Raw genomic sequence first — 25,967 nt, forward strand, 5'->3', positions numbered from 1 at the left:
GAACTTAAAATAAACCAATAAAGAGACACGCTCTTGCTTTGCATTCGGACAAATTCCTTCCGTGAAACTTGCCACTGGTCCTGGAAACCAATAAGGCAGTGCCTTCAAGGGCAGCTCTCACTGCACGAGCACTGGTAGAAGCACACGGAAGAAAATGAGGGAACATGGAGACTTCAAACTTTAATCAGTTCCCCCCTTCCAGTTTGCTAAGCGGACCCAGAAACTGCAGTCCCAGCACAAGTGAGAGCCTCATGCAGGACAGGCAGTGAGGAACAGGAACAGCTAGACGCTGTACCAAGGGAACAGCTGTGGCATCAGGACCTAACAGGACCGCAGACAACCCAGGGGACCTGCTGGGTATAACTGCTTCTAAGATTATGGCTTAAGCCATATCTTCACCTGTGGCTCCACTTCTCGCTAGCCATTCTTGGAGATCTTCTGACCTCCTGGCTGTCAGCTGACCACCGGTCTCCTGTCCCTCAATATGGATTGGCAGCGCTGTGACCAGGAGTGGGCATCAGTCACGGTCACGTCCCTCCCCTGACGTCTCAACTCCCAGCCCACTGAAAGGAGCTATCTATGCTTTGCACGCTCCTCCCCTGTCCCTCTTTGACACCCTTTCAGCAGGTCTTGACCCACTTGCAGAGAAACCAAGGCCTTCAAGTCAGGCAAAGCTCCAGCCGTGCAGCAAGAGACAGGCTTCTTCATGGAAAAGAGCCAGGCGCTTCCCAGCTGCTTGGCTTCTTGGCCCGGGAACGACGTCTTCCGAGTGCACATTTCCTGGGTCGGGAGAGTGTGTGCCAATGGCAAGGAATGATGATTCCAAATGACTTTAATAGTGCTGAGAAGTGATTGAACAAGGCATTTCACATGGGTACTATCACTTTGCCTGCCTCACATTCACTCTGGAATTGCTAATCATGGTACATCAAATACAATTTAATTTCAATTACAATCTCTCTGATAAAGCTGATGGCTTCTTTTCCCATCCTCCATCAGGCACTCACGTGCATTCTTTCTCCAATACGCACAACACACATGCACAGCACTTTCAGAAAGGAGGAAAGCCAATATATTTCTGTCACATTAACAAAAGCTTTGTGCTTGCGTTCTCTTGCCTCCATGCATATATGACATAATTAGAAAGTAGGAGCATTATTAACTGAGAGCTGCTGATAACGTTAGGAGTTAATAGATTCCCATGGGAAGGAGACAGAGTTCTGATTTTAGTCTGACACTTTTGGGGGAATCAGAAGAAAGGACGTTCCTGTATTTGAGTGACACTCAGCTTGGAAAGCTGCAGAAAATTGTATTGATTTCACTGAGGCTATAGAATCATTATGAAGGATCTGGCTAGAACATATAAGGGACATTTATCACTCTGTAAATAACATCTGCAAGCCTTGGTATGTTCAGCAGGAGTTAGGAGAGTCAGGGAAAGAAAGAAGTGTTACGCTTCTGCAAAGTTTCATGGCAGCCTTGAGATGGAGAACCAGGGAGCTGGGACATGCTGTAACCAGGGGTGGGGGACACACAGTAAGTGAGGCAGGGGAAGGAGTGAAGTATTGGTGAGCTGACCTAGACACACATTAGGCTGAGAAGTGCTCTCAAAACCGGGGACATTAGGGGAAGCCTGGAAAAGTCCTGTGCCCCTGCAGTCCTGGCAGGAGACTTTGGCTGAAACCCTCTACCAGGGGATCTGGGTGGACAAGAAGAGATGAAAACTCCTTGAGGGAGAGACAAAGAGATGGTGAAATAATTCAGTCCTCAGATCACAACCCTTCCATTTCTAACCAGACACAGGGTGTTTGGAAAGTAGAGACAAATCTGGAAGTACTGGCAAGCTGATGATGGGAACTCAGCGTTGTCTTGCTGCGATGATCGCAGTTCCAGGATGCCTGAAATGGCCTTTTCTGCTGGATTCACAATCCAAAGGACAAGGTGACTTCAGCAAGGCTCAGAGACCATTACAAGACAGTCTTTGGTTAGGAAAAATGTTTTTCTTAAAGAGAAGGATTTTAAAGGGAAGATGATGGGGTTTTTTCCTGTTTCCAAGAAGCAGATCAGCTGTATACACACTCAAAAACCATGTGATGTCTAGTCCACTAGCTGTTTTTTTTAAGATGACCTAAATACCCCAGTAAGTGTGATGATGAATTAGCAGCCCTTTTCCTCTGTGTCTTCTAAAGTACCTAGTTTTCATAGTCACCTTCAATTTCCAGCTGTATCTGACCATGCTATTTATCCAATGCCACCCTCGAGCATCTTACAGAGCATCTCCAGGGTAACGGTCTATCTGAAAAAATTCTCTCCTAGAAGAGAGACTAGGCAAAAGGGAAGGCAAACAGAACAAAGCTGAAGGGCAAAGTTTGGTGTGAGTAACTAGGGTTGGAAGGGTAGGGTTTTTGCAAAGCATAGGGTTTTTGCAAGGGTATGATTTTTGCAAGGATAGGATTTTTCTTCCTAGAAGTACATTTTACTGCTATTGTCTAGGGGAGAGGAAGCCTCTTAGAAGAAAGATGCCTTAAAGAGAAAGAAGGAGAAAAGATGCAGGTAACCACAGCCCGTTGGAGAGACACAGAGAGAGGGCTTGCCGATGTGTAGAGGAAAGCTAATGGTGAAAGAGGCAGTGGAAATATGGAGATCAACAAAATCAAGTTTGGACTTAAACCCAAACAAGGAGGGCAAACAGGTCAGCTTGGCTAAAACTATTTCAATACATTACACTGAACTTGTCAGCAGGTATCAACCTGGGTGGGTAGAAAGGGCTCAAAACTGATGCCACAAAAGACCTATGTTTTACAAGTTCAGTGTCTGCCATCTGACTGGTCATGGGTGTTGGCTGAGGGTTTGGTCACCAAGATTTTTTCTTGCCTTCGGTGTGCATGGCTTAAAGCCCACATGTTTTTCTGGTGAAACAAATTCCCAGATGCAAGGATTTGAATGTACAATGCCCTTCTCCTCTAGCCCAGGCCTGACACATACACACGCACACACTTGTGTGTACTTTTATAATTAATTCCTACTTTTAGCCCAGTAGGGTTTTGACAGTGCTGGGGCTACCTCTAGTACTTTCATTTATTGCCTTATGTTTTTTTTATTTTGCAGCTGCTCCTATCTGCTCTAGAAACCTAGTTTGCTTTGGAAAAGAACATGAAATGTGGAGAAGACAAAAGCAGCAATTAGCTATGCGCCCCTGCACACAGTCATTAGACCATGGGAGATCAGAGCCTCCCTCTGAAGCGCAAATTATGGCTAGTGGCTTTGTGGGGGCAAAGAAATTCATGCAGCTTCCAAGGAATGTCACGTCCAGGGTTATTTTCATTTCAATTCCTTCTTGATGTGTTGCAATTGACTCTGATTTGGAAGATGCTGTTTAAAAGGATAATAAGTTGGAAGCTGAGTGAGTTTGCAGTCACTGCAAGGGAAATGGTAAAAGCTGAGTCTCCAGGGTTGGATGCAGGCCCAGATAGCTCAGGGCTGTGTGCTCATGGGCTATGTGAAGGCATGAGGCTGCTGCAGTCAGACCACCACCAAGAAGAGCCTTCGCCCTTGTCCACCGCAAAGGGCAGGGGAGCTGGGGGTGCACTGGTGTGGCGGGATTCCTCCCCAGTGCGATAGCATGGGTTTTGGAAGAGCCTATCCGCTGTTTTATTGCACGCCTAGAAGAGCTCTAGAGCCCCTGAGGCTCTCCAAAGGTACTCGAGGTGCTACACAGGTGACAGCTAGAAGGACAACCTTATCGTTTGTCTCTTCCCTCCTGTAGAAGAGAGATATCTGCACTTCTCCTGCAAGAGACTGAAGAGGAGGATTGCCTCAGGGATGGCTGTCTCTTTCCCTCCTGTATTTGTCCGTCTTCCCCTCTGCTTGTTCACATTCACTCTATCCCCCCCCCACCACCATCCCTTTCTCCTTCTTCCATCCCTAACACAGGTGTGCTCCTGTCTTTCAAGACTCAGCCCTAGATGGTTGCAGCCCTTTGGCACTTCTTCTCCCTCAGACAACCCCTTTCTATTTCATATCTAAATACCTTTTAAACTGCAACAAGGCCAGGAACCTGCCTTAAATTGAAAAAGCTTTTCAGAAATGTGTTTTAAGCTGAAATGTGATCCTCACAGGAGTACAGTCCCTGCATCAGTGAAAATGGAAGTTGTCAAGAGACAATGAGATTAAATCCTTGCCAAGTATGAATGACAAATGATCAGGCTGCTACGACAAAGAGAGGGTTAAAGATACAAAGTGATTTTAAAAACAAATTTTGAAGATTTTGGAGATGAAGTACAGTGTAGGGAAAAAAAAATCAAGGGCAGTTGGAGAAGCATTGACCCTTTGGATAGAGAAAATAGCCACAGCCGAAGGCCTTGCAGGTTGTCTCCAATGGGAGGAATAGGGAGACTCAGGCAAGGGTGGATCTTGCACAGGGACAAGGGGGGTCCATTCTTGCTCAGGTCCCCCAAAAGCACGTTCTGCACAAAGCCAGTGAACCCAAACCCACCTGCATCTGAGCTGAGAAGGTGGGGAGCATGGGTGTCCCAGACACTACCCTCAGTGCAGAGGAGTGAGCTGTCCTAGGGAAGGTCCCCCTGGCTTATCTCAGGCTCCAACCCTAGGATGAGATGCAGTGTGCCCCAGAAGTCACCTGGACATCTCTTCCAACCTAAATTTTTCCATGATTCCCCTATCTTAATGTTTTTAGCCAAATTCTTACAGGAGTGACTTTTTTATTAAGTAGCCAAGTGTTTAACGAGCTCATCCCCACCTAGAAGTGAGTGAACTGGTACTAGGTGAGGACTTGAGAGAGAAGAAAACCTGACCGCTGGGTTTGTGCCCATTTCCTATTGATAAAAGCAAAGCTTTCCACTCCTGTAATGAGAGCAAGGTCACTAACCTGCTCCATTGGCTTCCACATGTTCTCCTTAGATTTGTGTCCCTCCAGCAGAGCTCCTTAAATCAGTGGTTGAATGGTCTATAGGATGCTTGGACACACGTCTCCACAACCCCCTGGTCGAGTCCTTTACACGTGGGGCTGTGTGCAGTGTATATTGTCGTTTCAGTGGCCAAACCAAAATATCAGCAGTGGCAAGAAAAAAAAGAAAAAACAGGTCTGGGCAGCCTGCACAGTCAGGACAAGGATGATGGCATTTGCTCTGCCTGTGGCTGGGTCCGTCTCATGTGCCCTGGCACCAGCCTCCACAGCCCTGGAGGGCCTCCAGCACTCTGCTCCTTTGTCAAGGCAATTAGGTGCAGAAATATTTCTAACCGAGCAAAGGTTCCCCCAGGCAGCTCCCTGCAGAGCAAAGCAGTTATCACAGCTCGTCCTGCGTTACAGACAGGCAGGGCTCTCCTTGCAGATCCGCCTCCCCCGGGCGCTGTAGCTGGACCAAGGCTTTTTGCCTGCCTCTGTCTCACACTGCTCAGTCTTTTCCTGCTGATCCTTTAGATTCGCTCTCTGCCTTGGGCAATTCCCTCCGCAATGGCTGCTGTGCTGCCAGCCGGTCTGGCTGACACAAACAGGCGGAGGTCTCCGCACTACCTGAAATTCCACCGCAGCTGCCTCCAAGAGTCTCCCCGCCCTGGCCCTCCTCGAAGCACAGCCCTGTGTGGGGAAGCTCAGCCCCACACTGCCCCATTGCCATCAGTGGAAAGTCTGGTGTTTGGTGATGTGCGCTGGTTTGCACAAGGTCTAGTCCTTGGAAATGCCAACCGCTGCTTTGGATGCTGAAAATGGTGGTGGGCACCCATGCTGTCCTCACCCCATGAGCCAGCAGCTCTGGTAGTGGGGGGCAAGAGGGGGACACACTCAGCCTTGCCCATCTCTGCTTTCAAAGCACTTTTTTTGAGTGGGTTGGACTCCTCCTTGCAGCTTGTGCCTGTCATGAGTGGAGCCTCCCCCAGTCGGTCCTCGGGCCCTCTGAGTCACTTCACATGGCTTCATTTCTTCTGAACCGGCCGGTGAGCGAGCCAGTCCAGGTGGATGAAGGATGCTCACTCCTTGCTCTATTAGCCCACAGGAACTGCTGGTTATGAGCACTGCTCCTTGCGAGCACAGCATAGTCTTTCAAACGCTCATAAACACAAACAGCAAAACTCTACAAATCATAGTGGAACAAAAGCCTATTTTTCTTCCAGTTCACATATCACACTGTGCAATGTGAGAGTCTTTTTTTTCCCTGCTGGTGCCAGTTCTTACATCCGCTGGGAACAGCTGTCACTGGATTAGTGTAGCCGGGGAGAAAAGTTCATCCATACCTAAATATATACAGGCACAGAGATAGAGAGAGAATCGGAACAGGGAGAGAATTCGTATTACTCTACTTATTTAGGACCAACTCTTCTGCTGGTAGGAACTGACTTAACATTATTGGCTTCCAGTTTATACCAAAGAGCCCATCAACATGCTGTAACTCACCACCATCACCAAGACCAGGGTTTGATCCTGGCTGGCCGCTTGCCTTCACCTCAGATACCAGTGAAGCATCAAAGCTTGAAAACCACCCCCCAGTTCAAAGCAGCTGATCCAAAGTATTTACCAGCACAGCAGAGATGCAACCAGGCTGTGTCTCTTGCCACGGGCAGCGAGTGACTGGGGTTGTTTTTGTTTCTGTCCTGGAGATTTCTCCAAGTCACAGCTGAGCACTGGGAACCTCTCTCAAGCTCTCGTTCGTTCATGCTCTCTCTCTGTGGTGCTGCGTTTAAGTGGAGACCTAATGCTTTGTAGCAGGGAGCTTGTCACAACACATTAGCGGGGTATCTCTGGATAATTCCCTTCCATCAGCTAAAGTATGTCTCATTTTCTGGGAAGATTGTAGGGAACTTTTATACATGTTATACAGGCTCAGAAAATGGCTCTGCCTTGCTTTGCAGGGCCCTAATACAGCCTGCCTGATCCTTCACCTGGTGCTTTTCTGCTTTCCTTGAGTTGGTTTCTTTCCTCCCCCCCCAGTCTGGTGACTTTATTCCCTCTCCAGCTGTGTCTCAGCTGTTCAGAGCTGCAGCCAGCAGTCTCGCCAGCTGTGGGAAACGCTGACATTTCCTACTTCTGTGTCTATCGGGATCAAAACAAAAGACCCATGTGCTGAAATTGTACCCGGTGTGAAAATGCTTGTGCATTCAAACCCAGGGGCTCTCAAAGGCTCATGGACAGCCTGCAAGCTTCGTGTCACTGCACGACTACATGCTGCACGGTGCAGCAAGAAGGATGAGAACAGTCTCCCCTAACTTTTGGTGTCTCCAGGGTAGCCAAGCTCACTACCTCGATCCCTCAGAGGTTAGAGGAGATGCACGCAAGGCACACAGTGGAGCTGAGGGCTTTATTTATCTGACCTAAGGCAGATGTCTCTTTCGGGATGGGAAGAAAGGAGCTTGAGGTGACCGGATCCAGTGCGGAGACCTCCATGGTGAGACGACCACCTTCCCCCACCAAGTAATGTAAAAGTTAAAATGAAACGAACAGAAAGGACAAAGTCGAAATGCACAGTCTGGCCTTGCAAAATAGCTCAGTGCCTTAAAATCTCCCAGGCCCAACACCGGGATGCGCTTAGGCCGTTTCCCCAGTGAAGACAACGCAAACAGTGTTTCCCGGCAGCTGACTGATCTGGCATTAAATAACCCCAGTCACTATTAGAGGGGCTGGTTAAATGGCAGGCAAATGCCCATAGATCAGCCTGCCTCATCCTTACAGCGCGGTGATTAAATGGAAGATCTATCGGCCGGGTAATATCCACAGAGCAGCCGTTAAGCTGACTGTGGGCCGATCCAGCTTTGGCTGGAGTAACAAGGTTAATCACACAGATTCATTCCACGGCTATTACTTTTGCTGCTCAAGCTCCGCACACCTTCATCACAGCAACATAAGCACAGTAGAAAGCACCAGGGATGGCACTGAGGAGCAGAAATAGCCTGAGTTTCGTTGATGTCTGCTGGGGTTCGGGGTGAAGCTGTATTCCCACCCTCAGAGGGGAGGCAGCCGGAGCCGCCTTAGAGGAGATCCAGGCTCTCGACTCGCCCCACCATGGGGAAACAGGGCCAAAAGCGACTGGTGACGATCTCAGCTTTCAGGCACCATGTTTAGGGATTGAAACCTTGCCAAACCCTGATCTTCATCAGCAGGGTTTCCCTTCCCATCCCAGGATGGGAACTGCAGGACCAAAAAGCTGATGTTAGAGAACAACCTAAGGCACAGCCTAGCTCTTACTCACAGAGACTCGCATGAAATCGTAGCAGCTGGAAGGGACCAGAGCAACCCCAGGACCTGATGGGATCACAGGGAAGAAGGAGTAGTCTCAAACAAGATGCACAGGCTGCTTCTCTCCATCAAGCTAAGCTAAGCTAAGCACTTCTGGTCCCTGGCTAACTACGTGCGCTAAACAGTGACAACAGGGTGAGGATACAGGGAAAAAAAGCCCACTGAAGGTTGGAAGTGAAACTGCAGCCTGTCACGTTATTTCTGGTCCAGTCAGTGCTTAAATTCAGGTAAAAGTTTGACAATATTAGCATTTAGCTGGGCATCCAAATGCCCTGGCAGAAGTCAAAACAGAGCCTTTTTGGTTGCAGTGATGGACTTTGCTCCAAGAACAAACCTCCACCTTCTGGCGTCTGTCACCAAAAAGCAATTTGCCTCTGCAACCATTTGAGCTTGTAAATGTTAACACAGGTTCTGGATTGCCTCAGTTTACACAGGATTATATTAATGCTGTTACATCAGCATGGCATAAGCATGATGGCTGCACGCATTAGTTATATTCATGCAATTTTTTTCTTCTTCCCTTGCTAAAAAAAAAACAGATGTGCACAGAGACATTCTCAGCAGCCAGCCAGAAGACTATTCACTCGTCTGTCTCCCTGCACTTCATCACCCCTCGAATGCAGCAGAGTGTCCCCATCGCAGCAGCCTGTGCCATTGCTGCCTGAAATACAGACAATTCATCAAAACCTCGTGGACCAGCAGCGGGCTTTACCTGCCAGCCCAGGACACGGTCGGAGGCCGTGTGAGAACAGGAGGTTATTTCTGGGCCTCATATTTTGGGCATTCTGTGATTTTTGCAGTTTGCTCTCGAGCAAGCAGGCACGGCACTGAAGTGAGGTCTTGCGTGTGTGTGTCCCCTAGGTGGCATCTCCACACTGTGCCGTGACGGTCCCACGCCAGCCCCGGTCCCTGCGGGGCCCCCGGCAGCCCCGGCCCCCCCAGGACACAGCCCCACGTGAAGGAGCAGGAAGGTGCCTCCACGGAGAGTCACCCAGTGCCCCAGCAACACCCCTCAGCCCCACACCAACAGCGTGCCCTCGGGGACGCCTCTTTGCTTAAACTCAGCACGACTCTTCTCACGGTGGACTGAGCTTGAAGACGGCTGCTGGAGCTCGTGGCAAAAGGCCTGCATGCCTGAAAGGTCTTCAGCCCTCCCCAGCTTTATCTGCTGGTCTAATAGCAGCTACGGCCGCTGCCAAACCTCGCCTCCCTCGTCGCCGTCACCGGGAGCTGCGCTGAGCTGTTTTGTCGCATCTCCTGAGGTGAGACCCTGTAAACTTTCCGAAAACACATTGCGTTGGAATCCTGCTCCAGAATTCAACCTGTTAAAAGCATTTGTACCCTCTGGTTCACCTCTGGAACATCCTTTGCAAGCCGGACTTTAATCTTAGTTTACAATAGGGGAAACGAAAGCACAAACGGGAGTCGTGATTTGCCCAAAGTCCCAGAGCTGAGCAGTGAGCTTGCAGAGCTGAAAAACTTGGGAATAGGGCCCCAATTCCCAAAGGGATGCTGCTCCCCAGCAGACACGGGCTGAGGAAGTTGCATGGGGTCAGTCCGGACTAGGTCTCTCTCGTAATGGGGGAGGTGAAGTCCCCATCCATGCCCCAAGGGCAGGCTCCTGCCCACACAGGTACTCAGCCCGGCTCCCCGGTAGGCGTGCACCACCCAAGCAGAGACCCATACTCTGCACACCCAAACGTAGGAGTCCGCAAGCAGCATCTACCACTAAGCGTTGTTTAAAGACAGCGGAGATCTGTTCAGTGGGGTTTAAGGCATGAGTTGTCTGATGAAACGTAGGTGTCTGCTTTGGGCTGCCACGGGAGGAGGATGGGAGAGCTTGAGCCCTGTGATTGCTCCAGCCCTGGGGAATCACCCGGGGAGATGGTCTGAGCGAACTCACAGGGGTTACTGTCAACGCTTTGCACCCACCTGCCTGCCCCAGGTCCAGTTCATTCCCTGTTCCCCTCCAAAGCCTTTGGACCTCCAGGTTGTCCTGTGCCATTTGGAGGATAACGAAGCACACTAGTTTGCTGCAGACTCTGCCATGCCATTTCTTTCCCCTTCCAGCCACTCTTCTTCTGTGCAGAAGCTGCTCTGATGTCCTTCTCCCCTGCTCCAGACTTGTGCCCACTTCGATCCAGGCCCTGTGTCTCCCTCGGCAGCATCTTCCCTCCTTGTTCCTCCCCCACTGGGTCTCCTTCTGAGTCACTTGTGCTGTTGATTAATTTATTCCTTTCAAAGGTTCCCATCTGGCCACGGTCTGTTCTACCAGCCTCGCCAGTCTGTTGCTGTTGCTGCGTCTCTCCTTCCCAGCACCCTCCATCACTCCTTCAGCCCCTCCTCCGCCTCCCCCTCCTCCCTTCCCGCATTCCCCTTACGGCTGCTTCGCTCCTCTCTCCTAGGAGCTGGACTTCATTGCCAGTGTCCACCTGGGGATGGCAGTGGGCTGCGTCCCTCCAGCCCTCTCCGGCCTTCTTTGAGGGATTTGCCTTGGTGCTGCCAGGCCGGCAGCAGCTGCCCGTGTTTGCTCTGACAAAACTGGGAAGGCAAAGGGGAAACCGCTGGGAAATCACAGATATCAAAGGCAGGAACTAAGGAAATACCAGGCAAGCTGAGGCCCCCAGCAGCAAACGTGATGGATTAAACAGACAAATGTGCCTAGCATGGCAGGACCTACAATCGTGATGGACTTTGTCCTTACATCCCCGGAGGGAGAGGCTGCAGTCCTGGGCTCAGCACTGAGATGTGGAGGTGCAGGGAGGCAAAGCAAGTCAAGGCTGCAGAGAACAAGACCCAAGTCAAAGCCTCACTGGTGGTGACCGAAGCGCTGGGGCAGCCTCCACCACGACGGAGCACTTTGAGCGCAGCCCCTGAAGTCACAGCAGCCACCGTTCCTGTGCATGGGCATGGGAGTCTGGGGCAAACAGCACCCATCAGGCACAGCTCCAGTCCTTGCCAGGACACATCTGTAATTTTAATCTCTGCCCAGATCAAGTGGGACTGCTCCGCTTCCAGCACCTCTCCCTCCCTGCTCCTGCCAGTCTCCTGCAGGTCTCCATCCGACTGCACGGATTAGCAATGCGACTGCACAGCATGAGCCTCGCACTGTTGGGTGTGACTCCTCTCCACTCCACAGGTCAACAGGATGGAAGTGCCTCCAAGAAGCAGCACTTTGACCTACATTGCTTTGCCGGAGAGCAGGATGTTACCTCTAACGTGCTGCTTATAATGCGCACGTGTGAAATTGCTGGAAGGCAGGCGGGCACGTGGGCGGGACACACACGCACACACACACACACACACGCACACACACCCCTGCACACCTGGGGAGGGATGGGATGCAGCCCGCTCCAGCCTGGGTATGACATAAATCACTGCGGCTCTGCCTGCCCCTGTTCTGCTCTGTCCGCTGAGAGTGCAGGATGCGTGTTCCCCATAGGTCGGCCACATGGCGTAATAAATGTGTGATCTCTGCCTGGAGGCAGTGACAGATCACCGACACATTTAGCTCTGACCTCCTTGCACGTGGCACTGCTCAAGCTCAGCCACGGAGGAAGCCGTTTGGACGTATATCGGCCAAGGAGAAGGACACGTCCCCTGCTCTTTCAAAAATTATACCTTGCTAAGGCATTCCTTTGGTCCTCATTACTGCATGTCTAAGGACACCAAGACCTTACAGCATCTTGCTGAGGCTGAACCAGGCTCCCATCTGCTCACAGAGTCTCAGTCTTTGCAGGTAGTTTAAAGTCAGGCTGTAAATATCCGTCTGTTCCCTACACACCCCATGACACTACACTGCAGCCACGCAAGCCTCAGCTTTCCCCTTCCACCACCAATTTGGCCAAGTCCAAACCTGAACATATCCCGGGGCATGAACACTGGAGGTGGTCAGCTAGCTTGAGTATGGCAGGGCTCGCTGGCCAGATTAAGCACTAGGGAGGGAAAGGCAAGCTCCGCAAAGGGGCTTAATGCCCAAGCTCTCACCAATTTGAAGGGCAGCGCAGTCACGAAGGTAGCTGTATACCATGATCCCAGGTATCTCCTTCCCATAGTCACTGGGAGGGTGTGAGAAACCCACAGGCTTGAATTTCTCTCTTTCCTTCTTAGCCTATTGCCTTTACACCTTTGCATCCTATCTGATGTCTTTATTTTTGCCATTTATCATTTTGCTCCCAAAAGTAGTACACAAGCTGCTGGTGGGCCAAAAGATGCAGTGAAGACTCCTTTAGCAGAATGCATACAGATTTGAATTTCCATCGAAAAATAAAAACTAAATTGCCCCAAAAGTGGCTGGCCCTGCCTGGGGCTCTGAGCCCAACCACAGCACAGGCGAGGAAAGGCACGTGCTGTTCCCTCAGCTCCTTGCCACGCTCAGGATTCCCTCCCTGCTTCTTCCTCTCTCTATCTGCCACAGCTGCTTGGATTTTCCCCTAAATGATAGTTTTTACCAGACTCTCTGACACACGAGGCCATTATTCCGGAGGGAACGCCAGCAGCACGGATTTCTGCACAAGTAGGAAACATCATGTACAAATGTTTCCTGTTCCCAGCCAGTGCTCCGTTTGAATCTGCAGCAGGCTTTGCAAAATGCCTGGGGGCTGGGACAGCTTTTAGCATGGTCGTTGTGGCTTCAGGTGTCCTGAGGGATTTTGTAGCTACAAACCCTTCATCGTCTTTAGTAAATTGTGGCCCCTCTGTGCTGCACTTTCCTGCCTCAGAATTGGGGCTTGTAGTGGTCTTCACAACCCATCTCCCCTCTCTGTACTCAGCCCTTCTGCAGGACGTTTTGGCCCCAAGACCTGGCAGAAGGGAACACAGGCTTCCCGTCCCCCCCAGGATGGGCTCACCCAGCCCGTTTGCACCTTGTCCTTTGGGTCAGACAGGTGGGAGTTGTCGCTCTGAGCTGCCAGCGGAGCCCTGGGGAGCTCCTAAAGGGGAACCCGCCTTTGCTGTGCCGATAGGGAAGCCCAGATGGATACAGGAATCGAGAGATGATCATTCCCCTCCCAAGGGCACGCACGAACTTCAAGCATTGCTAAAATGAAGAGAAAGCTGCTTAAAGGCTTGGCAGGAGGGGATTTGGGCTCCCAGGGCCACCTTCAGCGTGGTGCAAAGCGGGAGGCAGAGCAGGCCCTTGCCAAGGCCTGGAAAGGTATTTCGGGAGGTGGGAAGGGATGTGTGGCCCTGCAGACACAGTCACCTAAAAAAGCCCAGCTTCCCCCCGGGCAGTGACAACCAGGAGGGAATGTGTTTGTGGATACTGGCTTTGGGATGTCCTCGCCACAGCATGTAGGTGGTTTTGGGCAGCTAGACAAGACGTCACTCTTGCATGTCCACTGCTGGAGCCAGGGCCCCGGCGGGATGGATCCTGAGTCTGAACCAGTGCAGCTGCTTTCACATGCCTGAGAAAAAGTCAGATACAGTTTGGGGTTTCTCACCTTCAGCTGATGCCATCCCTGGGTGAGGGGAGAGGATCAAACCCTACAGGTGGTCCTGGGGCAGGGGGCAGCTGGAGGGAGCAGGACAGGCAGCAGGACTCCTGTTAAGCGAGGTGTCAACACCACGTTCACCCTGACCCCGCTCTCTGCTCCCCAGAGCTAGGATAATTGGTTGGTCCGAGCAGTCCACTGACCTAAGCAGCTGCTGTTTAGAGGGTGCAAACCTCTGGGCCTGATCCCGAAGTCCTCTGGCTCCTCTTTACAAAAGATAACCTGTGATCTTGCTGAGCTCACCTTCCACCAAGAGGTAGCTTTGAGTACACCAGTATATGGAAGTGCCAAGCTGGAACCAAAACTTGCAAAATTACTTAATCTAGATGCTCACAAAAAAAAGAGATGCTCAAGTCAGTGGAAGCGTGGACACTTTAGCTTTTTTGTGTCATCCTGCGTAGCAACAAAACCCCAAGTAGAAAAAGGCCTGTGAGACCCATGTCTCTGCCCCGGAGTGGATGTGATTGCCTTGCTGTAAAGCAGACAAAGCTCCCAAGCCACGACTATGGACTGTCTGTATTTGGCAGACCTGACTGCAGCTTTCATCTGCTCGCAGGTAATAGCCCTGCCAACACACCTTATGCTGGTGCACAAACAAAGAGGCATCTCCAGCTGCTGCCCATTTTCTTTCTCTGCTCCAGATCTAAGACTGCAGTTATCCGTACTGCCATCACGGCTGGTTTCTGAGCCACTTCTCTAGGTAATTGGCAAAACACAAGCAACAGGATTGATTGTAGAATCAAATTATATGTTGAGGCTGCTAGCTGCACTTCTCTCAGCCTTGCTTTGGGTACTGGCATCGCAGTGGCTGTTATCCCAGCAGCAGGCAGGAAAGAGCAGCAAAAACGCTTAGAGAGGAATGATCTGTAGTGGACACCTGCCAATGCATCCATGAGTGCCTGGGCATGGACTGGGCCTCACCTTGCACAGTCTGGGGCTGACCATGGTTAATCAGGGAGATTCAACATTTCTGCAGACCAGCATCAGAGCAGACGGACCCTGATCCAGGCTGGATTTTTCACTAGTGAGCAACATTCCTGCCCCTGGGTGTCTAAAAGTGTGCATCCCCTGGTTGTCCAAGGTCAAAGATTACCCCTGCAGAAGCCTGGACGTGAAAAATGCATCTAGCTTCACATGCTGGCCCAGTCCCACCCCTCAAATAGCCCAGAATGTGCCCTTAGGGGAGGTGCAGGAGTCAGGCTGCAAGGAACAGAGCGCCTACTGCAAGCGGGACCTGCTGCTTTGCAGAGACTTGGGGAAGGGGCAAAAGCAGAGCTTGTGATTCTCCTCTCTCCTCTCCTCTCCTCTCCTCTCCTCTCCTCTTCTTTTTTCCTTTTTCCTTTTCCTCTTCCTCTTCCTCTTCCTTTTCCTTTCCCTTTCCCTTCCCTTCTCTTGCTTTTTATTTTGTTTTTTTCACCTTTATCCAGAAAATGGAAATGCACTGCTCCAAAGGCAGCTCTGCCCTCTTATTAAGTGCTCTGCAGAAGCAAACACTGCAGTTGCCACAGCAATGTTCTGCGTGTGCAAGGGGAGGAGCAGGCTGCCACGCACAAGTTTCCCATTCAGACATGATGCCCACCACAAAGACACTCAAGAGCACATGCCAACGAGGGAACTGCATCCTCCTTCCAAGCTAGATCTCTTTCTGCTGACTAGCTTCGTGACTGCCTCCCTCGGTAATAAACCACAGTCCATTGGTTGACTCTTACTCAGCAGTTAATTAGTCTTAATGAAGGAAAACTCCTGGTTGAGCAATGGCAGAGTAAAAAGTGCATGAGAAACACAGTAGAGTCTGCCAGGTACCTTAATCTCTCTGGAATGGAGCATTATAAGCTTATCAATCACCTCTTCTGATGGACCAAGGGACTTTAATATATAAAACAAGAGAGCTGACCAAAAGAAGTCACCAGTAAATGACTGGCCTTCCTCATAGTTCCCCAACTGAAACAGTGAAGAATAAGTCCAAGCAACAGCGAAGAGCCTAGCAGTAATGGTTCATTTACTCCCCAGTTCTGGAAACGACTCTGTGCAGCTGTAGAGGGGACAGTCACTTAATAATCACGACAGCAACACCTTGGTGTAAGGCACTAGTGTCAACAGAGCAGCTACGGGATCACAGCTAACATGTGCCTGGAGAAAAAAGTTTGGTAGAAAGAGGATGTTTCTTGTGTGTCTACATTATTTAATCACTGCAACTAGCCAGCAAGCTCGCTTTCCCACCACTTTCCTCAGTAGCCATCTCATCTGTACACAGGCTAGGGCTGGAGAACAAGAGAAGGTGGAAAGTTTTTGGACTCCTCAAGTGTCAGAAGACTGCCGATAAAGTTGTTTTGAGGAAAAGATACACCAACATGCCCAATTACGCAAACTGGGTGGACAGGACACAAAACTGGACAACATTTTGCCAGACTTTTATTTGGCTGCCCATGCAAACCATTTTTTAACAGCACCATCCACAATAGCCATGGATATTTTCCAAAAGACTTGATATCATTGGGTTTAGAAAGACAGAGCATGGCTTTGGAAGACTTAGGCGTTGTCTCAAGGTGTTCTCCATGATGGAATCCGTTATCACTTTTACCGAGTTGCATTACACTGAAGGCAGACGGAAATAAGAGGCCATGTATCAGCCTTGAGCTTTGAACTGAGTCATCCCCAAGTGAAAGACTACTGGAGGAGCTCTTTTCAAGCGAGACTGAAAGTCTCCGCGTTGCGAAACGGCACGGTTGCTAGGCAGTAACAGCCGGCACCACCGCCGACTCATCTACCCTTCTGCCTTCACGGATCTCTGAAGCGCTCTGGACTGAGTTGGCTGGCATCTCGGCACATACCGGCCATTTAATTAAGGCATAGGAGAAGGAAGGGGAAACCTTCAAAGAAATCCCACCAAATGACTGTAAGAAAAAGCCATTACAGGAAAGTCTAAGACCTGCCTAAGCAATGTCCCTTGATCTGAGTTCTCCTCGTAACCTTCCCAGCAAGGTCTAATGCTACCTCCCAAGCCCATCTTCCTCCGAGGCCACGGGGACATCTCGTCTCTGCTCCTCATGCTGCCACAGAGATCTCTTTTATAGAATTTTCCTTTATGTTTGGATTTTTTTCATATTTTTATTTTTCTGCTTTTTGCTCTCTGCATAGAGGCCCTGTGCGTCATTCCTTCTAGGTTTTATTTGATTGCCTTTTGGAGATGAAGAGATTAATATTTCATCAAATGTAAGGGGAATAAATAACCACATTTGAAAGACATCCAGAATCTCTCCTCCCTTGACTGGCATTTAAGGGCCTGAATGTGGGGTTGGGGGGGGGGGGCGGATTTTTGCCAAAAGCCATTTCTGAGGAAGTTGCAATTCTTACCATGATCTCTGTAGGACATTTTCATTGCCAATGACGTGGCCATGTCCATGAGGTTGTGCTCATGGACAAAGAAAGGGTGTACCAAGCCTTGTTACTAGGCATCTGTTGCGACCTTCAGGGAGATCCCATCAACTGATGGGATCAGTCTCCGGAGTAGAGCTGGGGAGCATTTCCCAACCACAAACTATGGAGTTTTGTTTGATGAGAAATGTCAATTGGGATGAGGAGAAACATTTGGCAGATTTGGATTGACTTTGCTAAAGCATTTTGATTGGGGAAAATAATAATTATGACTACTATGATTAGTTTATCATTCTCCTCGAGGTTTAATTAGCTGTAAAACAAAAGCTTTTGTGTTTCTGTTCCATTCAAAATGACACTTCCTCACTAAAGAAATTTTAAGAATATGATAGGCTATTTTAAGACACTCAGAAATCGAATGAGGTGTTTAGTTAGATTGCAGATCTTTGTGGGTTTCCCAGCTTCCTTGAGCTTGCTTTTTTTAATTTGCAGACACTGTTTTGGGACTTAGTGTTCTCAGCGCCCTAACAACATGTCACAGTACTGGCCCAGCCACCCAAGCTGGATCTGGGTTTAGCCTTCATGAACGGGTAGGGAGCAGCTCACACGCAGTTCGGCTTCTCATGCATAAATGTAAACACGTGGTACCTGCCCCTGCATCATCCAGAAGCTAGTGCCAATGTCTGACTTTTATCCAGAGCATTAAACTGGGATGTATGAATGTGTGACAAATCCCTGCTGACTCAGAACAACATTCATGTGTGATGCATGAGATGCGGATGAGCTCCTCTTCTCTGGCCTGCTCCTTGCTCCACCCATCATGCCAGAGAGAATCACCTTCCCCTCTCCAACTGGCTGGGGGCTTTATCTCCTTGAAGCACTCAGCCTGGTCAGCAACTGAATGGGGGTCATCGCCCCCCTTTGCCGCTTCGTCCCCATGGAGCACGTTGTAGAAACCAAGCCACAGCAGCACGGCCAAGGATGAAGGCTTCCTCCAGCAAGCATGTAAGAGCAGCCCTCCCGGGTCAGCTCACAGGTGGATCTAGTCCAGCACACCGTCATGGTCAGTGGTCAACTACAGATGTTCAGGGAAGAGCAAAGCAACAGGAATCCTTAGCGAGAGCTCCTCGGATTGCACGTCCAACTTCCAAGGACAGTGGCTGAGGGACGGGCTGAGCCAGAGGCAGCGTGGTAATGCTCAACAGTTCTTGATGAATTATTCTGCCACAAATCTGACCAGTGGCATTAGCACAAAATCCCTTGGAGTGAGGATAGGGAAGCACCGGACTAGCTGGACTCTCCACCACTCAGTATCTCTAAGAACCAGTAGGCAGGCATCCATCACAGCCGGTCAAGGCAGCATGCTTCCTGCCTTGGGAAAGAGGATGGACTAGATAAATCCTCCAAGGCTCAGTGTGAACACTTCTGGAGTTATCTGAGCCACACCTCAGTAGGGAAACTGAGGCACAGCCCCACATTGATGATTTCAGCCGCAGTTTTCTGCAGCCAAGCACACCAAGAAGTTATACACTAGACTTCCACCAGCCTGGCCTGTATGTCCTGGACACTCAGAGTCCAAACAGGATTTTTTTTTTTGATTTTTTTTTTTGCTAGAGCACCAGCCCCACGTGGGAATTCAGGACACGTGCGCTTGGCTCCTGCGCGTGCAGGCAGCGGCCCCGATTGCCCCCGCCTTGGCCGTGTCACACGAGAGGGACACGCACAGCAACGGGCCCTGGTGTTCTCCAGCCGCACTGAACACGGGGTGAAGGGATGGCTGCAGGGAGGAAGGGGACAACACCAGGAGCACTGGTTGTGTGAGTCACATGCACCGTGCCGAAGAGCCGGCGTCCTGGAGCTGTTAGGAATCAGAACTGTCAAACCATGTGCAGTTATGTAAAGAAATAATAATATACCAAAGGCAGATAAAGTCAGGCTAAATCACTGCTCTCTCTCCTTCCTGGATATCCGATATTTCTCTTCATTTTCCCCATTCCTAATACCCTTCTCCCACGTTCGTCTCTCTGCCGCACGAAGGAATTTGAGATTAACCATGACGAATGGACTGATTTCCTTGTCTAGGGGACTGTTTTATTTTTCCTCTGCCACATCTGACAAGTTGCATTTTCCTATAAATCCCCTCAATTAGGCCTTTAAAACAGCACTGCAGTCGTTTCCCTGATATACGGAGAAGGCATTATCTCAATGTCCCCGGCAACCACTGCCTTGACTAAAAATAGTTTGGGTGCACTTTTGCTTCCCTCCCGTCGCCCCACGGTTTTGGTACCCGATAAGAGCATGGTCACTGCGTGCATCTTGCCCAGAGGATGAACTGCAAGGCCTGGGGAGGGGGGAAACCAAGGCTTTTGCATCTTTTCTCACCACGACCAGCCTCGGCTCACTCCTCCGTTGCTCAAGAGGGGCGTGGGAAAACGAGGTCAAAGCCCTCTTTGCCCGGAGGACTTGAACTCAGCCTCTTATCCACTGTCCTTTCCAGGCTGTTCTGGAGTGAGGGAGCTTTCTTGAGGCCTTTTTGTGAAACTTTTGCATTTTAATTTGGGCTGATTGAAGCTCAAGGTAATACAGAGGTGGCTCTGGAGCCTGTCTTGTCCCGTCACTTATCAGAGGGCTGGGATGTTTGGAGACCTAAGAAACGACGACTTTCCTGAATTTACCAGAGCTTTACATATTCTCAAATTCCTTTGCCAAAGCAATGACACAGTTGATTAAATCCAGCTAATGCCGGAAGATTTATGTCTGCATTGTTTATTCCTTTAATTACTGGGCCAGGAGCATTTACCCTTTGGGTCCTGGGATGAACCATCCACACAGGACCTGGGTGCAACCCTGGGCTGGCTGCTCGCGCCCTGGTCCAGCCAGAGGCCAGCAATCCCGCGTACAGCCACGTCAGCCAGCGATGCTTGGAAGAGAGCAGGAATCGACCCTGGCTCCTGCGTGGTTTGGAGAGAGACACTCGCCACTGGCATGTGGGGCACTTAGACATAGGAGGGGGGAGATGTCTCTGGTCCCCGCAGGAGCATCGCGACTGGAGGAGGCTGCTGGAAGGGCCGTGTCAATGCCGAGGCGACATCTCCCGTCGTCCCTTTATTCTCCCAGGGACACACCTCAACTCTTCTTATTTCCACAAGGAAAGAAAAAGCCGTAACTTGCTGACTGTCCTTTTCTCCTGCTGCTGAGTCACCGCGAGCAGGTAGGCGCCCGGCGCCTTTCCCTGGGGCTGGCACAGCGGCCGCTTGCAGCAGCCCCCCGAGCCGCGGGTCGGATGCAGAAAGCGTGCCCCAAACTCTGCCCCAGTGCAGGGAGCGGCTTTCACCCAGCACAGGGCATGCCCAGAGATTCGACGGCTGGGACATGGGGAGGCCTGTCCCGCGCTCGCAGACGGGCTGGCACGTCCCGAGCGCCGCTGGAGCCGGCGGGAGCATCTCACGGTTAGGGTGGTGGGAGAGAAATTAGTCGAGACCCCAGGAGCCTCGTGCCGGCTCCCCTGTGTGATCCCTTGCTGCTCTCCAGCCTCCCCAGGACACATGTCCCCGCTGGACACGTGCCCCAAACCAGTGCCCCTCTCCCCGGGCAGCTGAAGCCCTCCTGCTCCTGCCGCATTGCCGGAGCCCTTCTGGGGAAACTGCTCTCCACCCAGCAGCCCCCCCACCTCCTCTGTGCCTCAGTTTCCCCTGTCGTAGCCTGGTCTGCTTCCTCCAGCTCCGAAGCTCAGGCTCTCCTGGGTCGCGGATGACGCTTGTCCATGCTGCAGGCACAAGGATGGACGGGGGGTGCAGGGGCAGCAGCAGCTCGTCCCTGCCGGGGGGCTGCAAGGCACGGGGCTGCTGCGTCCCCAGGGGAGGCCCGCCGGGGCCAGCAGAGCGAGGGGAGGCGAGAAGGCACCCAGAGCCCCTGCTCCCTGCCCAGAGGGAGATGCTCGAATGCAAGGACAGAGCCTCGCCTTCCCTTCCCCCAGCCCCCCCGCCAGAGCCTTGAGCAAGATCTGCGACTACATAAATCCTCCTGCAAACTGCAGGCAAAAATCCCTTTGCATACACACAGGTGTCCACAGCCTCCGCAAAAGCGCTTGCAGCAGCAGCCGAACGCCTGCCTTTGCGGAGGAATCGTCTCCCGCTGGGAAGCGAAGGGGCAGAGCCGGCAGACGCGGTCCAGGCTGGCAGGGGCTTGCCCACCCCGCACGGGGACGCATCCCTGGCAGGGCAAGGGGAGCAGAAGGCTTCCCTGGGCAGCCGGGAAGTTTTGCCTGCAAAAGATGCTGAGGGAGGGGATGGCGAGAGGGAAAGAGTTGCAAGGACCGGGGCTGTGGAGGAAGGAAAAGGGGAGGAGGAAGCGGCAGAGGAGGAGGGAAAGACGGGGGGAGTGGGAGGATGGCAAGGAGAGATATAACCCATCCCCAGCCGAGGCGGGGAGCTGGAAGGTGGGAAGCCCGGACAACTGGCTCGGAGCAAGATTATAAAAGGCAGGAGCAGGTTGCTGAGCAAAGGGGAGGGAGGGCAAAAGGCACCTGCTTCCCTCCGCGCAGCCCAGCTGGGACTTGGGGCGGTGGGAGTCGCAGTGCCGGGAGCCCAGGTCTGTGTCGGTGACAAGCTCGTTTGCACAAAGCCCAGAGGATTTTACCCCAGACGGCATAAGGAGCCCAGCAGAAGTGGGGACCGCTGCCCAACATGCCTGGGAGAGCTGGGCATAGCGGGAGTTAAGGATGGTGCCCAGCATACGTCCTACCCTTCTCCTCTTCCTCCTCCTGCAGGTAAGATGCTTGCAAGCCCTCTTCTCCCGGATGGGCTCTCCTGCCTTCCTCCCCATCACCCCTTCGCCTCCTGGACCGCCGGGTTTCTCCTGAGTGACTTTTTCATTGCTTTGAACGAATGGAAAAGTAAAATGAGAAAAACCATCACCAAGAGCCCCCAGGAGGATTGCTGCAGTCGAGGCACGGGGTCTTGGCAAGTTCAAGGTGCCCAAAAAAATTGGATGCTGGTGTCAGTGAAAGGATCGCTCCAAAGGGGCTACTTCCAGCCTGGAAGCAGGGGGTGAGGGACGGGGCAGGTCCTTGGCCAGCTTCTGCCCTGGCGGTGGCCAGGGGAGCCCAGCTCCGGGATGGCGGCTGGGCACGCTGGAGGAGCTGGGGCAAGCGGCCCTGCAGAGCAGCCCGGCTCTGCCTTGCACCTTCCAGTGTCACCAGCTGTCACCAGTTTCCCTTATGGTGCTGGGAGGGGGCGGGGGGTGGCTGCTCCGGGGGTGTGATGGATGGGGACGGCACAAATGCATAGCCTAATTCTACCCCTTCGGTTGTTTTCCTGAAGAAACTGCTCCTTTTTCCCTCACTGAGCACGAGACTTTCCTCTTTAAATTGTTCACTAAGGAAATGTAGCCACAGCTAATTTTGCAGCTCTGCACAAAAGGCAAATGCTTTGTCAGAAACAATATTTCTCCTCCCCGAGGGCTCATTGAGAAAGCAAATATTCCCAACCCAAAGAATGTTTAAATCTCAAATCCTGGGGGAATGACAAGGAAAAAAAAAAGGGTTTTCAGTGAAAACCTGAGCATCACATTAACAAAACTGGATATGCAGTTACACAAAACAATCAGCTTTTTTGCTTAAACCTCTGTGTCAAGAAGGTAAAAAAGAATTTGCCTGGCCCTCTGCAAAACGCTGTCTCAACAGCACAGTTGCAATTGCGGAGCTGGAAGGACAGAAGAAGCAGCGGGTCAGCCCTCCCGCCTTAGCACAGTTGCAGCGTGTATCCCATGGGCTGGCTTCAGAGCCGTGCATCCCCCAGCAGCCAGACCAGGGAGGAGGATTTAGCTCCACATTTGGAACAGGAAAGTTCTCACATAAGTGATGCGAAGAGCTAATACATGCCAGCCAAGCCTGCTGCCAAGTTGGTGTTGCTTTTAAAAGCTCCTCTTTGGAACAGCCTGCTTTCTTCTTTAACCGCTCGGCCCTAATTCTGTTTTATGAGAGCTCTTTTGTGGTTGTGTTCCCCAGTGTGGGATTTGTTTGACTCTGATTTAAGAAAAGGTGAGGGAGAGCAGGACCTTTTCTCCCCAGGCCCGTTCCCACGTGTGGGGACGTTGGCAAGGCCACAAACCCCGTGCAAGAGGGGCAGGGTCTGCAGCGGGCAGTCTTGCTCTGACCACCACGAGCGTTTCGTCCTGCAAGAGGCCCCAGCCATCCCCAGCCATGAGGAAACAGGGCTCCCAGTAACACCAGTGGTCCTCAACGCCCACCCCGGCGAACCAGAGACTCCCCAGCCACGTTGGCCAGCCCTGAAAAGAAACACCCAAGCTAAAAAGCACCCCAGTGCAATCTGTTTTGCCTGAGAAATATATGCATTCACAATTCAGCCCCTCTTTTGGCACAGTCCAAGCCCCTCCAAGCCCCAGTGCCACAATTTTCCCATGTGGCCATCGTGGGGGTCCTGGCGTGGGGTCGGGAGCGCAGCCCCAGACGCCGTGCAAGGCCAAGCCTCTCCTAGCAGCCACACCAGCTAAAAGTGACCGCGAAACTACAGCCTGACGTGAGCATGTCCCTGCAGCCCAGCAGACCCAAACCAGCGTCCAGCCAGGCAGCGCAGGGACCTGCAGCAAGCCGGTGCTGAGAGCGAGCTCAGCGGGGGCTGATCTGTCCTGCTTCGGCAGGTTTTGCAGCCTGCGGATCTCTGGGCTGGCAAAACGAAGGTGTTTCCGATGCACCTGGCTGTCAGCTCCAGTTTAGCACAGGTTCTCCCCTGTTGCCTTGCCAGGTGGACATCCCTTGGGGGACAGACAGACAGACAAAGAGACAGGCAGCCAAACATGCTGCAAAAGGCTCTTTTTGCGCCCTACAAGTCATTTAAACAAATTAGAGAAAAAGAAACAGTTTGCCTGCAGTTTTGTCAGGGACTGATGACATTTCTGGGGCTGATAAAACCATTTGGAAAAGCCCTATTATCTCATGAAAACGAGTTTGATGGGGGATGGGGGGATTCCCCTCTCCCTCACCCTCCTCCACATCCCATCAGCTCCAGCAACAATAATCACGACACGGGGCCCCCACCCCTTCCCTGCTCAGATCTCTGCAGGAGACACGGAGCCTGCAGCAGCAGGACGTGCTGGTCCTGGGGAGCTCTAGCTGTCCCAGGTTTCCTTAAAAACCTGAGTTAATTCTGGGTGTATGAGATCACCCCCGTGATTTCACATCTCCAGTGAAGAACTGAATGGCAATGGCACAGTCTGTTCCGGAATAGCTGCCGTATCACCATAGGATGAATGTATAGAAATACAATGAGCCTAGCCTGCAGAGAGCATTTGACTCCATCCCAAAATACAGCCCTGCTCCCCGGAAATTCGGCACAGAGCCTGCTGCCAGCCTGGCCCAGAAGTCTGTCGTGAGTGATGAGCTCAAGATGAGGTGCGAGTCCATCACCGACCCCGGGATGCCAGATTTAGAGAGGCTGGATCTCACTCTGCCTTTGCCGGTTGGGGTTAGAGAACAGTTTTCAGGCTCAAAAGAAATGAAAAAATCATTAGCAGAGGGTCGCTAAACAAACTTAGCCCAGGAGCCATTCCTCCACACTTGAAAGCTGTCAGTTAGGAGAAAATGGCTCTTCCTGAAGACGGGATAACACGCCTAGAGGCCCATCTGTTGAGTTTTTTTCCCCAAACTGTATGTTGAGCTAATAAAAGAGACCCTCCTTCGCTGTAGACGATGCCCTGCTTTATCAGTGAGTCACTCAACAAGAAGCAGAACAACAAGATTCAGAAATCAATGGGCAAAGGCTTTTGGCCTGCCTTTTGCAGATCACAGTACCTCTTCCACCCTGAAATCCTGCACTATTTGCCCTGAAAATACAACGGCAAACACAGCCAGTGCTTTAGCGTGGCCCAGGTTTCCTTAGCTATGTATGCAGATAAACTGGAGGAAAATTATAGGTGAATTAAATGGCAGATGTACAGCCCAAAGCATGAGCCTACAAAAGGTGATAGTTGAGAGAGGGCACATGGGGCAGCCAAGTACAGGACCGTGGGAGACAGCTAAAAAAACTAAGTCTTCAGCCCCAAAATGTGAATGTCTGTGAATGCACATAGTTCCCCACGTTTATGGTCTTCAGGAGAGTTTAATACAACCTTAGAAAAATGGTCCTTTCTTTATAACTGCATCTATCACTCTACCTCTTCTTTAGTGGCCTTCGCTCTGGCAAATCTAGATTCCATCGGATTTGCTTTGATTCAGGCAGTATCCCCTTCCCACCTTGTTTGTGGTTTTTGCTTCCAGTATCCAAATGCCATTCTTCTTTTTTTAGCTGTCCCCAAAAATCCAGGCCCCCTTTGATACATAAATGAAGCCAGAATTATTTATGATAAGCAAGAGAGACCAGAGCTTAAGCCAAGGAAACCTTTAATTGCTCATAAATCAGGTTTTACAGGGCATTCATTTAGCCATGACTGATATTCTTTTGTTTGGTTCTGCATCCAGCAGGCTCATCATTTAAAAGGGAGAGACTCCAAACAGAATAAATACTCAGAGCAAATATGCTGTCTACACAGTGACAAGGGCTGGCCCTCTAATATGGGTAAATTCATAAATCCACAGATTTTAATGCCAGATGGAGCTGTTATCACTGTCTGCTCTGCCCCCCGAGTCACATCAGCCACAGAATATCACCCCGCGATTCTTGCACTGAGCCTTGATCTCCCGCCTGCGCTTTGTCTTGGTGCTGGTAGGGCTTTCGACACGGCTTCGTGCAAAATGCTCCCCAGCAACTGCAGGGACAACGAGATGCTTGTTAGTTAACTGAGGGTCTTGGAGAAGGCTTGAATTCGGGGGACCACAAAGCAAGTCACTGTCCAGGCTA

At 51.3% G+C, this 25,967-nt stretch overlaps 1 protein-coding gene across 1 annotated transcript in view; it reads left to right on the forward strand.

The window, feature by feature from the left end:
* Positions 1 to 21,561: 21,561 nt before the first annotated feature.
* Positions 21,562 to 25,967, forward strand: part of CRHR1 (corticotropin releasing hormone receptor 1) — a 34,731-nt gene continuing 30,325 nt past the window's right edge. The window contains exon 1 of the mRNA XM_026099400.2: positions 21,562 to 21,880. Within this exon, the coding sequence (XP_025955185.1) occupies positions 21,833 to 21,880 (48 nt within the window). The 5' untranslated portion in view covers positions 21,562 to 21,832. The remainder of the gene's footprint in view (positions 21,881 to 25,967) is intronic.

Source organism: Dromaius novaehollandiae, chromosome 22, assembly GCF_036370855.1.
Source record: "Dromaius novaehollandiae isolate bDroNov1 chromosome 22, bDroNov1.hap1, whole genome shotgun sequence".
Classification (NCBI taxonomy): domain Eukaryota; kingdom Metazoa; phylum Chordata; class Aves; order Casuariiformes; family Dromaiidae; genus Dromaius; species Dromaius novaehollandiae.